We start from the raw sequence: 16,387 nt of genomic DNA, 5'->3' as shown, positions 1-16,387 counted from the left end.
GGGCTGCCCAGTACAACCAGTCTGACCCTGTTGGCCACTAGGAGCTGCCCAGTACAACCAGTCTGGCCCTGTTGGCCACTAGGAGCTGCCCAGTACAACCAGTCTGGCCCTGTTGGCCACTAGGAGCTGCCCAGTACAACCAGTCTGGCCCTGTTGGCCACTAGGAGCTGCCCAGTACAACCAGTCTGGCCCTGTTGTTGGCCACTGAGCAGCTCCAGAGGAGAGTCCAAAGTATTATATTCTTTGTTTATTTTATAGGTCTGTCACCTAGAGGGCTGGGGTTTCAAAGCATTTGTATCTGAATCCAGTATTGAATCTGCTTATCAAATTCAAATCCTTTCAAATTCCTTGTCAAATCTTAAGTAAATCTATAAGTAATAAAAAAAATAAAAATAAGAAAAATACAATTTCTTAGGTAAAGACTGTATTGCTTCAGTGCAACAATAAAATATTATTTCAGCAGTGTTGTAAGTAACAAAACAAAAACCATAACTAACTTAATATTTAAAGACTGGGTTTGAGGGGGGTTTAAGCTGAGAGAGGGGAACACAATTTGATAAGAAGATTAATTAAACTGAAAGCTTAAGAATAATTTTACTGACTTGGAACGGGTTCCAAAAGAAAAGAAAGCGGCTAACGGAACCCAACTCTAGTCACCTACCCGTCTTGTCGACCTCGAGGAGGAAGCGGAGGAAGACCGGTCTGGCGTAGGGAGGAAGAGCCTTCTCCATGTCCTTCACAAACTTCTCCAGGTCAGTGGAGTGGGAGGGGTCAGCGATGGCTGCCATGCCAGCCTTGCCCTCCGCTCCTAGAGACAAGATGCAAAATTCTGATCAAACTCATTTAAAAGTATAATAGTGTAAAAGTGTAAAAGAGGATAATACAAGAATATAAAGGATACAAATATAAGAATATACAGATTATGGTAAGTGATATCATACAACCTCTACTCTGTATTTTGATATTTATTTATCTCAAACACAACAAACACAAAATGTGTCTTCATCCATAGAAAACCAAACAATGATGAGTTTGAGAACGGCAGAAGGAAGCACAGCGTATTGCTCCGTTATTACAATATAACAAAAATAAAACTCTTACTGTCTGAGAGGGAAGAAATTATAATCAAAATCAAAACATTATCTGAAAGCAACTATCTATAGTTCCTCAGTTCTGGATTTTGTCTATCGTTGCTTTTTTGTTATTGCTCCATTTCGTTTCAAGTTTTGTTTTATTTGTCACATATAAGGTACACGTACATTACAGTGAAATGCTTGGTTCTGTATGGCCCTCCTGTGCTTCATACAGTAAAAAAAGTAAAATAATAAAGACCAAACACTATACAAAATACAAAACTAAAGTACAAAATGCTAAACAAAATGCAAACATTTAAAGTTTAAAGTGAATGTTAAGGCGAGTGTTTAAAGTGAGTGTGTGCATGTGGATGTGTGTGCAATGAATGTAGAATGGATGGGTTAGTGTTGAGTCCACATTGAGCATCCTGATGGCCTTCCACCTGTAGTCCATTCTAGGGATGGGCACGAGTAATGTTTTCCCAGATCGAGTACTCGCATGAATTACTCACGAGTTGTTTAGGGAAATCTATTTTTAGAACGTATCTTAAAAACGCATGGCAGCAGCAATAACAAGAAAATGAACACTAATAACTTTAGAAAATGCCGGCTCCTTGGAAGACGAGATCCTCATGGCTGCAAGGAAAAGACATACTAGATGCATTCATAATTAAGTTATTGATTTAGTTAGCCATCACAGTGCAACATAGGGTACTTCAGGGTTAGCATTAATCATGTTGGACTACAAAACGCGGACACACACAGTGACCGCATGCATGCAAAGTGCGCCATTTGCATTACAACAGCCTGAACAGAGCTACTGTAACACAGTGCTGGGGATAGTTCCTCTAGGTCTAGGCTAAGTGTAAAATGTAGAGCTACTGTAATGTCAGAGGAATATGACGGTACAACTCACCTTGGATCTGATCAAAAACAAGGACTTTGTTGGGCACCTTCTAGCCCCTGCATAGCTTTTATTTTTTTTTATCTTTTCCCCCCTCCTTTTCCTCCGTTTTTTTTCTCCCATCCCAATGTTAGTCATTATGCCAATTCCCAATCCGCTTCCTGGTCGCTGCGCACTTACCCCCTACAGTCGGTCTGGGAGAGTGGAGGCTATCACATGCTTCCTCCGACACATGTGTAGCCAATCAACCGCTTCTTTTCACCTGGCAGCGCGGACTCTCACTGAGAGGGTGTAACGTGTGGAAGGATCACACTACCCCCCTTAGATACTTTCCTCGCTGAGCAGGCGCCCCCGACCGAACTGTAGGAGTCGCTGTTTACAATGACCAGGACCCACCCACCGGCTTTCCCACCCTCTAACACTGCCAATTGTGTTAGTACGACGGCCGGCCAAGCCGGAAGCAACGCAGAGAGCTGGGCTCGATACCAGTATCTCCTGCGTTGGTGGCGAGCGCCTTGCACACTGTGCCACCCGGCCGCCCTCCCTGCATAGCTTTTTAAAGTATTCAGAATCTACTGCTTCCTATTCAATTACGACCATCTTTTTATTGTTGTGGAGTTGGTCTGGTTTGGTGTAATGGTCTAGTTTTGCACACAATATTAACGTCTGTGGCTGCTGATCCTAATCTTCTGGTAACGACAACGTTGGACCTACAAACAGGAACGTACGGAAGCTCGCCACCACTGAGATTTCACTTTAAAACATCTGGCCTTCTCCCACATACTTGTATGTAGGTCCAACATCACCAGGAAATAAGGACTAACCCGAAAAACCATTACACCAAACCAACTACACAATAAAGGATAGTAATCATTTAATAGCAAGGTAATCTACCACAGATCTACCCTTAAGAACACAGCAACAGATGACCCCAGAATAAACGGATGACCCCAGGCACCTTCCAGAGCTCGACAGGAAGTTCAGATAGTTTGTAGCCTCAAGACTAGTGATTGTGCTATGTCAAGCAGATCACCTGTCTGCTAGCTATGTATTGGTCCCTCATGGTGGAGAAACAGAGTAGTTTTGGCCTGCGGTCACAGGATCTTTTAACTCTCTCTGTACCATTTGCCCGCACAGAACTCGGAAAAACTGCCGTTTCCTATTCTGCCCCATCTACATGGAACTTATTACAAAAGGAACTGAGGCTCCCGAACTGAATGCCCATCAGAGATTTTAAGCTTCTTATACGCAATATTGAAAGGGCACCCATGGGGGCCTGTTCTTGTTCTTGTTTTAAATGTATCTAGATTTTAGCCTCGACTTTGTTCAGCCTAGACTTTTAGTTTTAGTACTTGTCTTGTTTTTGTCTGGAACTTGATTTAGTTTTATGTATTTGTTATATCAGGTCACTCTTGTAGATGAGACTATGAGACTATGTCTCAATGAGATTTTTACCTGTATAAATAAAGGTTTGAAATTAAATGAAATTAGCTGAAGCACGGTTGAGCAAATGTTCTACTTTCTTAGAAAGGCTGCACGTTACAAACTAAAACCTCTTATTTACATCCCCACAGCAGTATTCCTTCCTATACATCCACTCGCATGCATCGCACTCTGCTTTCTGCCATCCAGCGTGGCTGGATAAACAGTACGGGTCCTCTATGCATTATGGTAATTCATGTAATTGGGATCTATTCAGTGTATTAGGGTATTTTACCTGGTACTTCTACTCCGTAGACCACCACATCCTTCATGTCCAGTAGTCTGCTGAGAGTTCCCTCTACCTCTGTCGTGGAGACATTCTCTCCTTTCCAACGGAAAGTGTCTCCTGTGCGGTCCTTGAAGTACATGTAGCCACACTCATCCATGATCAATACATCGCCTGGAGAGAGAGAAATTAATCATAGAATAAATTACAATGATTTACTAAATGGTTTACATGTTGTGGGCAAGGCAAGAGCGGTCGTCTGGTAGTCGGAAGGTTCCCGGTTCGCTTTCCAGCTCCTCTCGGCAGCGTGTCAAAGTAGCAGGGCAGCACCTCGCATGGTCGCCTCCGCCATCCGTGTGTGAATGTGTGAGTGAGTTTGGTGTTTTCAGGTGTAGAAGGTACAGGCAACATTCTGGCAACCAGATGATTTGACTGTTGGTTACGACATGTCTGTTCAGCTCCACGTTAGAGGAACGTGCTACTGTTGGTTATAGGGTGACCAAACGTCCCGATTTGTGTGGGACAGTCCCGTATTTTAGCCCTCTGTCCCGCATGCCGCAACAGAAGATAAAATGTATGCATTTCAATAAGTGTCGCGCATTTCAATAAACTATTTTACATATATGAATCATTATTGTTTTTGTCCTCTCATCAATCCCCAACCATGCACTAATGCACCGCACGTTACATAGCCTAGTCTAACCAGCGCGCGCATACATAGCACCTGGCGCGAGCTGTTTGTGTTGTCGCGCAAGCTGTTTGTTGGCGCCACTTTGAACACCTCTTCAACCTTTAATGTGCAGTGCAGATTCCTTCTTTGGAACAGAGGCCAGTGTCCTTCTCGGCCACTTCCCAGATGCGAGAGCGGTGAAGACAAGAGCCGACTTCCCGTTGTTCTACAGGTCTGCCATCGTCTACCTGGATAAGTGGTTCCATTTCTCCAATGATAATTATCTCAACGCTCTTTCTGTCATGTCTCTAAAGAGAAACGTCAGCTTCAATGACCTCTGCGCTACAGCTGAAGCCCTTAAGATCAACGGCATGTTAGACATGGATGCGCTCTATGAGAGTTTTCTATAATCGTTCCGTGTCAGAAGGAAGTGGTGAAGATGGAGGTGACTGTTGGAGTGAAGTGGGGGCTGCTGCTGAAGGACGTCCAGACCCCCAACCTGACCCAGCTGGCTTCATTCTTCCTGAGCATCCCGGTCACTAATGAGTTCGTGGAGAGGCTGTTCTCCCTCATGACCGGTGCGGACCAGAGAAATAGATGCAGCGTGGAGCTCGTGAAGAGTGCAATTCAAGTAAAAGCGACATGTCAAGATTTTTTATCTTGGTCAGAAGGCTCTACTTGAACCTGCACGGTCCAGTAATAAATATATTTCTTCAAGCACGTAAGGCCTATACGTACATGCACAATGTACAGACTTTCCCACAGTTGACTGTAGTATTAGTATTGTGTCAGTTTGTGAAACCTATTGGTGGTGGGTCTGTCTGTATTGTGTTTGGCTGCCACCCATAAAATGTATGTGTGGGGAAAATAATCTCTAGAGAGCTGTGTGAGACAGGAAATGTGTGTGTGTGTGTGTGTGTGTGTGTGTGTGTGTGTGTGTGTGTGTGTGTGTGTGTGTGTGTCCTTCTAACCTGAGAGATAGGCGGTGTCTCCCTTCTCGAAGACACTGGTGGAGACCTTCTTGCTGGTTGCTGATTGGTTGACGTAGCCATCAAACCTCCTCAGTGGGTCGTTCTGAACTATCCTCCCCACCAGCTGACCAGCCTCACCTAGAGAGAGAGAGAGAGAGAGAGAGAGAGAGAGAGAGAGAGAGAGAGAGAGAGAGAGGGAGAGAGAGAGAGAGAGAGAGAGAGAGAGAGAGAGAGAGAGAGAGAGACAGAGAGAAGAGAGAGAGGGAGAGAGAGAGACAGAGACAGAGAGAAGAGAGAGACAGAGAGAAGAGAGAGAGAGGGGGAGAGAGAGAGAGAGAGAGAGAGAGGGAGAGAGAGAGAGAGGGAGAAGAGGTAGAGAAAAACAGATAGAAAAAGAGATACAGAGAGAGATGGAGAGAGATGAAGAAAGAGAAGGGGAGCGAGATTGAGAGAGAAAGAGAAGTGTGATTGAGATAGAGAGATCGAGATAGAGAGATAGATAAACAGACAAAAGACAGAAAAAAACAGATAGAAAGAGACATACACAGAGACAGAGAGAGAGAGAGAGAGAGACACACAGAAACAGTGAGGTGATTATCACTCATTTACAATTGATATTCAGTCGACACCCAATTTTACATTTCCATAAAATAGATTAAGTATTTAAATCTAGTAACATCTGCTCAGTGTCTGAGGGAGGTATTAGAACCATAGTTTAAAAGGGGATAGCCCTGGCGGCTGGGTGGCGTAGCGGAGATTGCGCTCGTCACCAATGCAAGAGACTCCGGTATCGAATCCCAGTCTCAGCATTGCCTTCGACTTGGGCCGGCCATCATACTGGCTCATTTGGCAGAGTCAGCGGGTGGAAGTCGATGGGTGGGGATTGGACGTTGTGGACAGCGACTCCTACAGGTCGGTTGGGTGACACCTGCACAGCAGAGACAGGAAGTATCGGGGGCAGCGTGAGCCTCCCACGTGTTACTCCTCGCCACTGAGAGTCTGCGCTGTCTGGTGAAAAGATGCGACAGGCTGCCTCCTCGTGTACCGGAGGGGACACGTGATGCAAGGCTTCTATCCTCACTACAACCGACCAGTGGGGGGCATAGTCTAGCAACGTTCAAGACAGGGGAGGGGAGAATTGGCAATACAAAATTGGGATGGGAGAAAAATAGAAAATGAGCCACCCAGGACTTGGCTTGTGCACTCCCCCCCACCTTCCCCCCCTCCACTCCCCCCCCCCCCTACAGCCCTGTAACAACCCAACCCACTACCCACTCCCCCCTCCTTCCGTACATGGCGCTGCCTATGACGGCTGCCAGTCTGTTTGCGGTGGTGAATATGCATATGTTTGTCTCAAGGCTCTGTACCATTATTACTATCTAAAATGTAATAATTGTGGAATATTACTGTAATGAGCTGTATGTGTATGATCCAAGCGTCCTATGATCCTCATGGGAGCATAACAGGAAAAAGCATTCCATGTGAAGGTATTCTGTATCTTTGCATGTCAACTAATAAAGAAACTTGAAACTTGAACTTGAAAAAGTGGAATAGAAAAAGGGGGATAGCCCACATTTTTAAGAAGCCTACCCGAGAGTCCTTTTAGTCCATTCCAGAAATTGGAAGCAGAAAATACTGCTGTTATTGCATTAGCATCATGCTGAGCATGGAGGGGCATGAATCATTTAATATATATACTCCATGCACCCTATATTGACTTCCACTAGCAGACTGCAGTAGTTTATATGTTATGTTATATGTGTACACCTCAGTCCAACCAGGTTTGCAGACTAGAGTAGATTATACTGTATGTTAATATGTTATTCTTACCAGGTTTACATGGGATACAGACTGGAGTAGATTATTAGATTAGATTCAAATGTATTGTCATTATACAGCACAAAAATAAGTTTGGCATCCAACCAGAGAGCAAATGCAACGGTAACCTGCAATAGTAATATACAATATACAGGTGATTAAACTGAGTATAACATGTATAAATGAGTACTACTGGTAATCAGATCATAGATGCATGTCTCACCAGGTTTACAGGGGATGCAGACTCCATCAGGTCCTCTGATGAGCTCCATTGTCTCCTCATCCACCTTCACCAGTCTGATGGGGTATACGTAGGGCATGATCTGGCTGTTGAAGCCACATGCTCCAACCTGAGGACATTTAAAGTCAAAACTGGATAATAATGTCAAACAACAACAAAAGCAACAACAGTGCGACAGAGACTGATAGGCTATTTCCATACAGCTTACTTCGCAGCCCGGACATTTCCCCCCAAAACACGAGATACAGAGAAGGATATTTAAGATATATAAGAAGGATATTTTAGTGGAGGGACAGAAACGCAGTGAAAAAAACACTAGAGCAACACATCTCGGCTTATGTGGAATGTAACAATAGCACTGTGACATCACTGGGGAGGTTGATGACAGGGACAGTCTACAAAAAGTAGAATGTTGGATTCAACAGGTAAATCTGCCCTACTCTCTCACCCTCACTGCCCTACTCTCTCACCCTCACTGCCCTACTCTCTCACCCTCTCTGCCCTACTCTCTCACCCTCTCTGCCCTACTCTCTCACCCTCACTGCCCTACTCTCTCACCCTCTCTGCCCTACTCTCTCACCCTCTCTGCCCTACTCTCTCACCCTCTCTGCCCTACTCTCTCACCCTCTCTGCCCTACTCTCTCACCCTCTCTGCCCTACTCTCTCACCCTCTCTGCCCTACTCTCTCACCCTCTCTGCCATATTCTCTCACCCTCTCTGCCCTACTCTCTCACCCTCGCTGCCCTACTCTCTCACCCTCTCTGCCCTACTCTCTCACCCTCTCTGCCCTACTCTCTCACCCTCACTGCCCTACTCTCTCACCCTCTCTGCCCTACTCTCTCACCCTCACTGCCCTACTCTCTCACCCTCTCTGCCCTACTCTCTCACAGTGGATGGCTACTCTCCTTAAAGAACAATAAAAAGACTTGTCATCACATCTGCAATATCAACATGTCAAAACAATCACAATATGATACGCACATCTCATGCAGAGACTAGTAGACTACCATCCAACTGTTCTAAGATGGTGCATTTTTATATTGTATCCAAAGCGCTTTACAATTTTGTTCCTCACATTCACACACCGACGGCGGAGGCAACTAGAGGCATACAGATAGAACCATTATCCTACCATCCAACTGTTCTAAGAGGCATACAGATAGAACCATTATCCTACCATCCAACTGTTCTAAGAGGCATACAGATAGAACCTTCATACTACAATACAACTGTTCTAAGGGGCATACAGATAGAACCATTATCCTACCATCCAACTGTTCTAAGAGGCATACAGATAGAACCTTCATACTACCATACAACTGTTCTAAGGGGCATACAGATGGAACCTTCATACTACCATACAACTGTTCTAAGAGGCATACAGATGGAACCTTCATACAAGTCACTTTCCACTGCATGCCTGTTGTAAAACCACATGCTCTCTCCCTCTCCCTTCCCCATCTCTCCCCATCTCTCCTTCCCTTTCAACCATCAATCCTTTCCTTCCTCTTGGCAGTCTGCAGTGAGTTTCCCACCATTTTAAAAACACAATAAGTTAGGGCTGTCCTCCACTATAGATGTTCTCAGCTGACTAATAGTCATAGGGCTGATTGGCCAGACAGGTCTGTAAAACTGTGTTTCTCTTACTGAATCACACAGAATTCAGTGCTTGCCAAAGATGTGCTTATTATTCTTATTCAGGATATAACTCATTCAGAATGAAAAAACAACATATAAAAATGACAGATCCATCTACTCCTGCCACTACAAGGCCCCTCAGTGCCAAGAGTTGAACAATAATAAGAGTCCCCTCTGCCAGCTGGTCCTGAGCTCTGCCTCCCCCACCACACCCCAACCACCCACACCCCCACTCCCACACCCACACACCACAGAAACCTTCTCATCTATGTGGGGAGAAAAGCCAGTGAGTATACACTAAGAGAACAAGCTCTGTAGTAAATGTTTCTGGATGCTACATCTATAAAGCTATGTAGTAAATGTTTCTGGATGCTACATCTATAAAGCTATGTAGTTGTAGAATAATCCACGTTTGTATAGGATTATTTGCCGTCTGGTGCCATCTAGTGGGCATTCGCTGGAACGGCACTGGAACGTGCATCTGCGCATGCGTCAAGGACTATGAACTACTTCCGGGTCGGCGTGACCGTCTAGGATTTAAAACACCGCGGAGTAGCGAACTTTGCTCATTCAAACCTAGGAGCTGTACCAACGAACTTTAACCTCTTAACACTTTCAGTGCCGGCCGTGTTTTCCTTTTTACCCCGTTGAATGCCACCATCCACGGCCAATGTTAACGTTAATATCGCCTAATCTATGTTTAAAATTATGGCTATGTGTCTAATCTCCCCGTCGCTTATCAAAGACTCATTTTCCAGTCAACATTGGCAAGGCAGATTGTTTTTTTATCGCTTCTTTTCCGTTTGATAGCATTTTGAAAATCACCCGTTTTCCGGGGAAAAACAACCCATGCCTATGATAATCGCCTTTTATTGGAATATTCCAGAACGTTGTCATTTGTCGGCCTATTTATGAATCGTTTTCAAATAAACGATAGATGATCGATAGTATATTATGTGTGCGCACGCACGCTCGTGCCGTGCGCTGATAATCGCTGCTCTTATTTCCTCATGGTTTTTACAGTCAAAACAGCCATATCACATATCACATAAACGCTTATATATCCGTGAAAACGAGTCTGATTATCCTAACACTGATAACATAGATTCCTTACCTGAGGTCAGATGGTATCCAAATGGTTTATTCCAATTTCCGATCGCCATTAGAAAAAATCGATAAATGTATTGATCCATCGTGTGTACAGTATAACACATGATCCGCACGTCTCAGAGGCTCCAGAATGAACTCTGGTAGACCCCGGCTGCATCAGTGAGAAGTAAAATGTGGAGTCAGAAATCCCTTCTCCCATTCACTTTCATTGAGTCCATTCCAAAAGGGTGATTTACCATCTGGGAGACGATAGGGGGCGCTTTTTTCACATCTGAGTGCCGGCGGTCCCTGGATCTCCAACGGTAGGCTCGCGTGATGCAATATGATTTCAGATCGCTAATAAAAAAAAAACAAAAAAAAAAAACGAGAATACTCGTGACCGTGGCATTCAGCGGTCGGGGCGTAAACCAGAGAAAAGCCGTGAGTGGCATACAAAGTGTTAAGCCCGGAGCCCTATTTTCTGAAAATCCACCTAAAATACATACCTAAGTAAATGAAATATTGCTCCACTTCTACAAGGTCCATTTGCATATTCTTGGTATCTAGGGACATCTATGGAAATATTGTGTCTATTTAATTGATTAGCTTGTCATTATTATTATTATTATTATTATTATTATTATTATTATTATTATTATTATTATTATTATTATTATTATTATTATTATTATTATTATTATTATTATTATTATTATTATTATTATTGTTATTATTGTTGCTGTTATTCCTGTGATGTCTTGTTTATTATTATTGTTACTGTATTGTGTTGTCTTGTTTCTTGTGAAAAAGGGGAAATAAAGAAGAGTACTATTACTAGGCTTGCTTAAATTGTGATGAAACAAAGGAGAATATGGATTATGATTTTTCTTTGCATCTTTGACAGTGAATAACACCATGCTAAAAATGACCAGACATGAAAAACTGCCACTGATCTCGTTCAGTACCTTCTTGAGATCATGTGTACAAAAAAATCTAAGGAAATTAATAAAGGGAAGATGATTAAACAGAAGGTTTTGTAGATACAGTACTGAATTCTGCCATCCGGACACATGCAATTTGAAATATTATTATAGAATGTAGAATAGCAGGCTTATAAATTACCTTATTATAGCCAATTCGGACATTTATGGATTGTGCCAAATCTTATATTTCAAATGCCCGGGTTCAATTTGGATTTAGTATCACCAGGCGTGCATAAGAACAGATAATGAAATCTACTGTATTGTACTGTAGCTTTTTTATTTTTGCCAGGGTGCCACCATTTTGAAACCGATTTTAAATCTAATTGTTGGTACATGCTAAAAATAGGGAAGAGAAACTAACTGCGCTTCAATATATGCCAATAACGTAACGTTTTGTGGTTTATTATCCCGAGTAATAAGAGATATAAAAAAAAATCATACAGAAGTAATTAGCTTGAACCCCCATAGAGGCCTTTGGGAAGTGTCGTTCGGAAAAATTCCAACGCTCATCGAAAGCTCGGTGTCCTCTTCAAAATGGCGTAAAAAAACTACAATTCCACAATTTTTCCAAAATGGTCGACTTTCGCGAACTAAACAACAGCAAAACGAAAACGAAAATCGATCTAATAACACTTTAACCTATTGGTAAACTAACGTATTGATGATAATACAGTATACATTATAACTGCTGTTGTGACATGGTTATGATGTTTATACTTGAATACATTTGAAAAATAAAACGATACTTTTGTCAAACAGTCTGGAGACTCATTTGCGGTCCGCCGATGGTGGAAGAGGAGACCGCGCGAAGCGAACAAGTATTTCATAACAAAGAAGCTGTTGAACCAGCTATTGGCAATCTAACTGACCAACGGTATGTTTAGGATCGTAAACACAGACTTCCAGTCTAAATTGTTATTTGTGTTGCATTGAATGTATCGCCAATCCGAACATAGTCGATCTAACTAACGGTTTGTTGATGTGTCGATAACGCGGGCTACCAGTCTCTAATGTTATAGTGTATGCTTGAATGTATCGCTGATTTGCACCGTTTGTTTCTGTTTACCACCAGGTTAATAATCTGACTACCGCCAGCTAAGCTGGCCAAACACTGACAATCACTGTACTGTACCACTTCTACTGGAATAAACGAGTACAAGATAAAAAATCAAGTCGTCCGAATTGTTTCCTGGGAAGAACAGTTGTTTTGCCTACACGCTTCCAGAGGGAGATCTGATTAGCACATAAAGAGTGTGACTGACTGGATATCTGGACAGTAGTAAATGTATCTGGATGCTACATCTATAAAGTATTACCAGCTCCCTATGTTGCTCAATATACTGGACACATTCCTCACACATTATAGACAACATCTCGGTCATGTACGCTCATGAGAATTGTTGTTGTGATGGGTCTGATTGCATATCTGCACCGCTCACCTTGTTATCGAAGTTGCCGAGGCTGCAGTTGCACTCCGTGGCTCCGTAGAACTCTGCGATCTGCGTCACGTTGAATCGCTTGATGAACTCCTCCCAGATGGACTGACGCAGGCCGTTGCCCAGTGCCATGCGCACCTTGTGCTGCCGCTCAGTGTCCCGGGGCGGCTGGTTCAGTAGGTACCGGCAGATCTCACCAATGTACTGGACAATCTAGAGGGAGGGAGAGAGGGAGGGAGGGAGGGAGGGAGGGAGGGAGGGAGGGAGGGAGGGAGGGAGGGAGGGAGGGAGGGAGGGAGGGAGGGAGGGAGGGAGGGAGGGAGAGAGAGACATCAAGGAGGGTGGGATGAAGAGAGAGGGAGTAGTGGAGGGAATTTGTGAGACAAGGTAAGAGGGATGAAGGGAAGGAGTGAGGAGGGAGGGGAGCAGGGAATAGAAAAATGATGGTCACAGTGAGAGAGAAAGAGAGAGAGGAGGGGATATATAGAACAGAGGATGGGAGGGAAAGAGAGAGAGAGAAAGAAAGTAACATGGTGATGAGAGAAGCCAGAGATAGGAAGAGAATAACTAGACTGACAAATCTCTCCTGACTGGACTTGTATTTTTGTTGTTGCTATGGGTACTGTACGTGTGGTGTACACTTAGAAATGATAGGTTCCAGTCTGTACAAGCCCTGAAACCTTGGGTGCACTGTGGAGTAGGTTTCAGCATTCATTCCAGGGCGTGTACAGACTGGAGAGTGGAGCCCCATTGACTTGGCATTCGTTTTAAGATAAGATATTCCAGCCAACTAGCAGCCAACTAGCAGGAGCTGTGGGTATCCAGTGTGAAGAACAGCATGGACTGTGCTGAAGAAAGGACCCAACATGACTGGTACGTAGGAAACAGGGTTAGGGTTCCAGAATTCTGAACGTACCCTCGTTTAAGGTGCAACACTTTAGACCACTGACTCCGAGGCAGGGGTTTGTTGATCTACATTATAATGAGATTTATATATGGTGCCATCTGATTTCCCCCCCATATGCTTAGAGTCACCAATAAGAGTCACCTCATTCCTGATCCAAAGCACCAGAAAAAGGCCCTAAAAACAAGGCTATACAAACATCACAAAACAAACTGGTCAGACTACTGCTTGGCCTTACTCTTAAAACCCACCTCACCCCTGCCCATTTTGACAACCTGGGATGGCTTAGAGTAGACGGCAGAGTACAGCAACTTGCAATGGGCCTGGTCTACAAGATACACTACACCACTAAGATAGCCATGTACATGTCGAAATACTTCCCAAAGGTCAGTGAATTCCACGACCACAACAGCAGAGGGAGCTCCACAAATCATGTGCAACCCAGATTCGGCTCAAACAAGGGACTAAACACATTTAGCAATTATGCCACAATAATGTGGAATGCCCTACCCACAGCCGTAAAGGAATATGAATCCCTACCCTCCTTCAAAACCGCTCTCTAAGAGCACCTACGTACGGGTGGCTGCATACCCTCCTTCAAAACCGCTCTCAAAGAGCACCTACGGGTGGCTGCAATTAGAAACTGACCCCGGTAAATGTCAAAATCCCCCACCCACCCACCCACCCAACCTTCTCCAATGTACAGTTTCTTCCCATTCGGATGTATATATTTTTTTATGATATCTTTTTCTTACACAGCACTGTATATTTGTATGTCTTCTATGTCATAAATGTCTTGATGAATTGAATATGGAGGACCCTTATGTAAACAAGACGAAAGTCTTTTTCTGGTCTGCATCCTCTTAGCAGTTGTTTGTATTGAGCCGTACTGTATTGTACCCATTTCTGCCATCTATTAATAAAGTTTTCAATCAATCAATCCACAAAGTACTCACAATCACACATGACCCAGACCACCCACTATACCAGCACTTTACCCCCTTTCCTTCTGGACTACCCATGTGTAGAAAGGCCTTCCTTCTGGTCGTAGGTATAGACTAACCCATGTGCAGAAAGGCCTTCCTTCTGGCCGTAGGTATATACTAACCCATATGCAGAAAGATCTGTTTTAAGTTACATGAAATACAGTCTGTGGTGTCAATCCATGTTGTTGTCTCTGCTGTGTGACCCCTGCAATTAAGTGTTCCTGTAAATCCTGTATTTTGTATAATTCTCTATGTCTTACTTGTTTGTGTTATGCACGCACCTACTGTGGAAAATAATTCCCTCCCAACAAACAAACTATCCATCCAACATCCACTCACCGTGCAGTTGTACTTGGCACAGTCGTCCCAGAAGCGCGAGGCAGAGAACTTCTTCCTAATGACCACCGTCATGCCATGGAGTATACACTGGCCCACTCCCACTATGTTACCTGTGGAGAGAGGAACACAAGGTCTCATTAGTCAGTGTTTCTCACAGGTCTTTAGGTTATTTGTGGTGGCGCCGAGCTGGGATGGGGAACATACACAGGTGTGCTGTGGAAAGAGACTGTTTCTATGCAAGACAAGACATTCTCGATATGCTATTTTAACAGTTTGGGGAACTGGCAACACTGCATTAGGATGCACTGCGTCAAAATAACATCAACCCTAGGGCGGCATATAAATAATAGAAACAGAGAATTAAGAATCAAATGTGTGATGTCATCAGGTATAAACTAAAGTAGAGCTGCTACATTGACAGTGAGAGAGTGATTCAAGACTGATTTTGTGGAATCAGAATGTTGCAGAATGTTTTATATCCAAATGAGCTCTATTCTACACAGTGTTCTCAGGTCTGAAAAAGAAAATGTCTATGGAGCAGCTTCGGTACTTTGTACCTAGTAATAAAGGATCACTGAAATCATTCCTCCCGTCATAACATTACAACGTAAAGTATCCACCATGTTGGCATGGCAGCTGATGTGATGCATTTGGACATACAGTAGGAACTTGTGAACTTTCAGTGCTGTGATTTGATTTATGAATGTGAAACTATTTTATTGTCAAGACTGAGCTAGCAAAGCACTCTGGTGTTTGGGAGAGGTATTTATTTAGTTTGACATAATCACAAAGTGTTTTACCAAACCAATATTAGCAGCACAACACTTAGGTAAACAATACAGAGCACATGGCTAATTTGCACATTTGTTCATGAAAAAGTAATTGATTTGGGGATAATGAGATGTCAGGTTAGCAAGCCAGCCTTGTTGTCAAACATGTCACCTGTCAGATCGTATTTAGTTTGTCAACCATAGGCAAAGTTATTGACAGAAAGGCTTGCTAGCATAGAGTTAGCTTGCAGGCTCATTTCCCCTGGTACCAGTCAAGCTGTTGTTATGCAAAGCCAAACGACGTGCTTACTCCACGTAATTGTGACTCGTGGACCATGTACTATAGATAGAACCAGCTTGATTCTACATGGGCCTCATATAAACTGTTGACTCACGGACATCAGTCAGTCAGGCACAGTTCCTGCTGTAGGCCCTGGACTCAGGCAATAAACTAGAGAAAACATGTCCCTGTTGGTTTACATTTGCTCTCAGTCTCAATGGAGATTTTTGTTATGATGTAATTGTATTTTATTACCTCCCCCGGTGTTCTCTATTATTATTATTATTATTATTATTATTATTATTATTATTATTATTATTATTATTATTATTATTATTATTATTATTATTATTATTATTATTATTATTATTATTATTATTATTATTATTATTATTATTATTATTATTATTTACTATTATTATTATTATTATTATTATTATTATTATTATTATTATTATTATTATTATTATTATTATTATTATTATTATTATTATTAAACATTTCATTTATTTACTTATTTTTATATTCTTTGAAGCACTTTGTAACTGTTGTTTTGAAAAGTGCTATATAAATAAAC

General features: G+C 42.9%; 1 protein-coding gene across 2 annotated transcripts in view; it reads right to left on the bottom strand.

Moving 5' to 3' along the window:
* Positions 1-16,387, bottom strand: part of slc27a4 (solute carrier family 27 member 4) — a 62,153-nt gene that overhangs the window by 3,205 nt on the left and 42,561 nt on the right. For both annotated transcript variants that reach the window (XM_084325224.1, XM_084325223.1), the window contains exons 8-13: positions 14,761-14,870; positions 12,535-12,744; positions 7,368-7,494; positions 5,327-5,464; positions 3,695-3,859; positions 662-808 (exon numbers count right to left, since the gene is read on the bottom strand). In XM_084325224.1, the coding sequence (XP_084181350.1) occupies positions 662-808; positions 3,695-3,859; positions 5,327-5,464; positions 7,368-7,494; positions 12,535-12,744; positions 14,761-14,870 (897 nt within the window). The remainder of the gene's footprint in view (positions 1-661; positions 809-3,694; positions 3,860-5,326; positions 5,465-7,367; positions 7,495-12,534; positions 12,745-14,760; positions 14,871-16,387) is intronic.

Source organism: Notolepis coatsorum (genome assembly GCF_963971535.1).
Source record: "Notolepis coatsorum genome assembly, chromosome: 11".
Lineage (NCBI taxonomy): Eukaryota > Metazoa > Chordata > Actinopteri > Aulopiformes > Paralepididae > Notolepis > Notolepis coatsorum.
The sequence above is the reverse complement of the archived record's forward strand: the minus strand, read 5'-3'. Positions and strand labels throughout refer to the sequence as shown.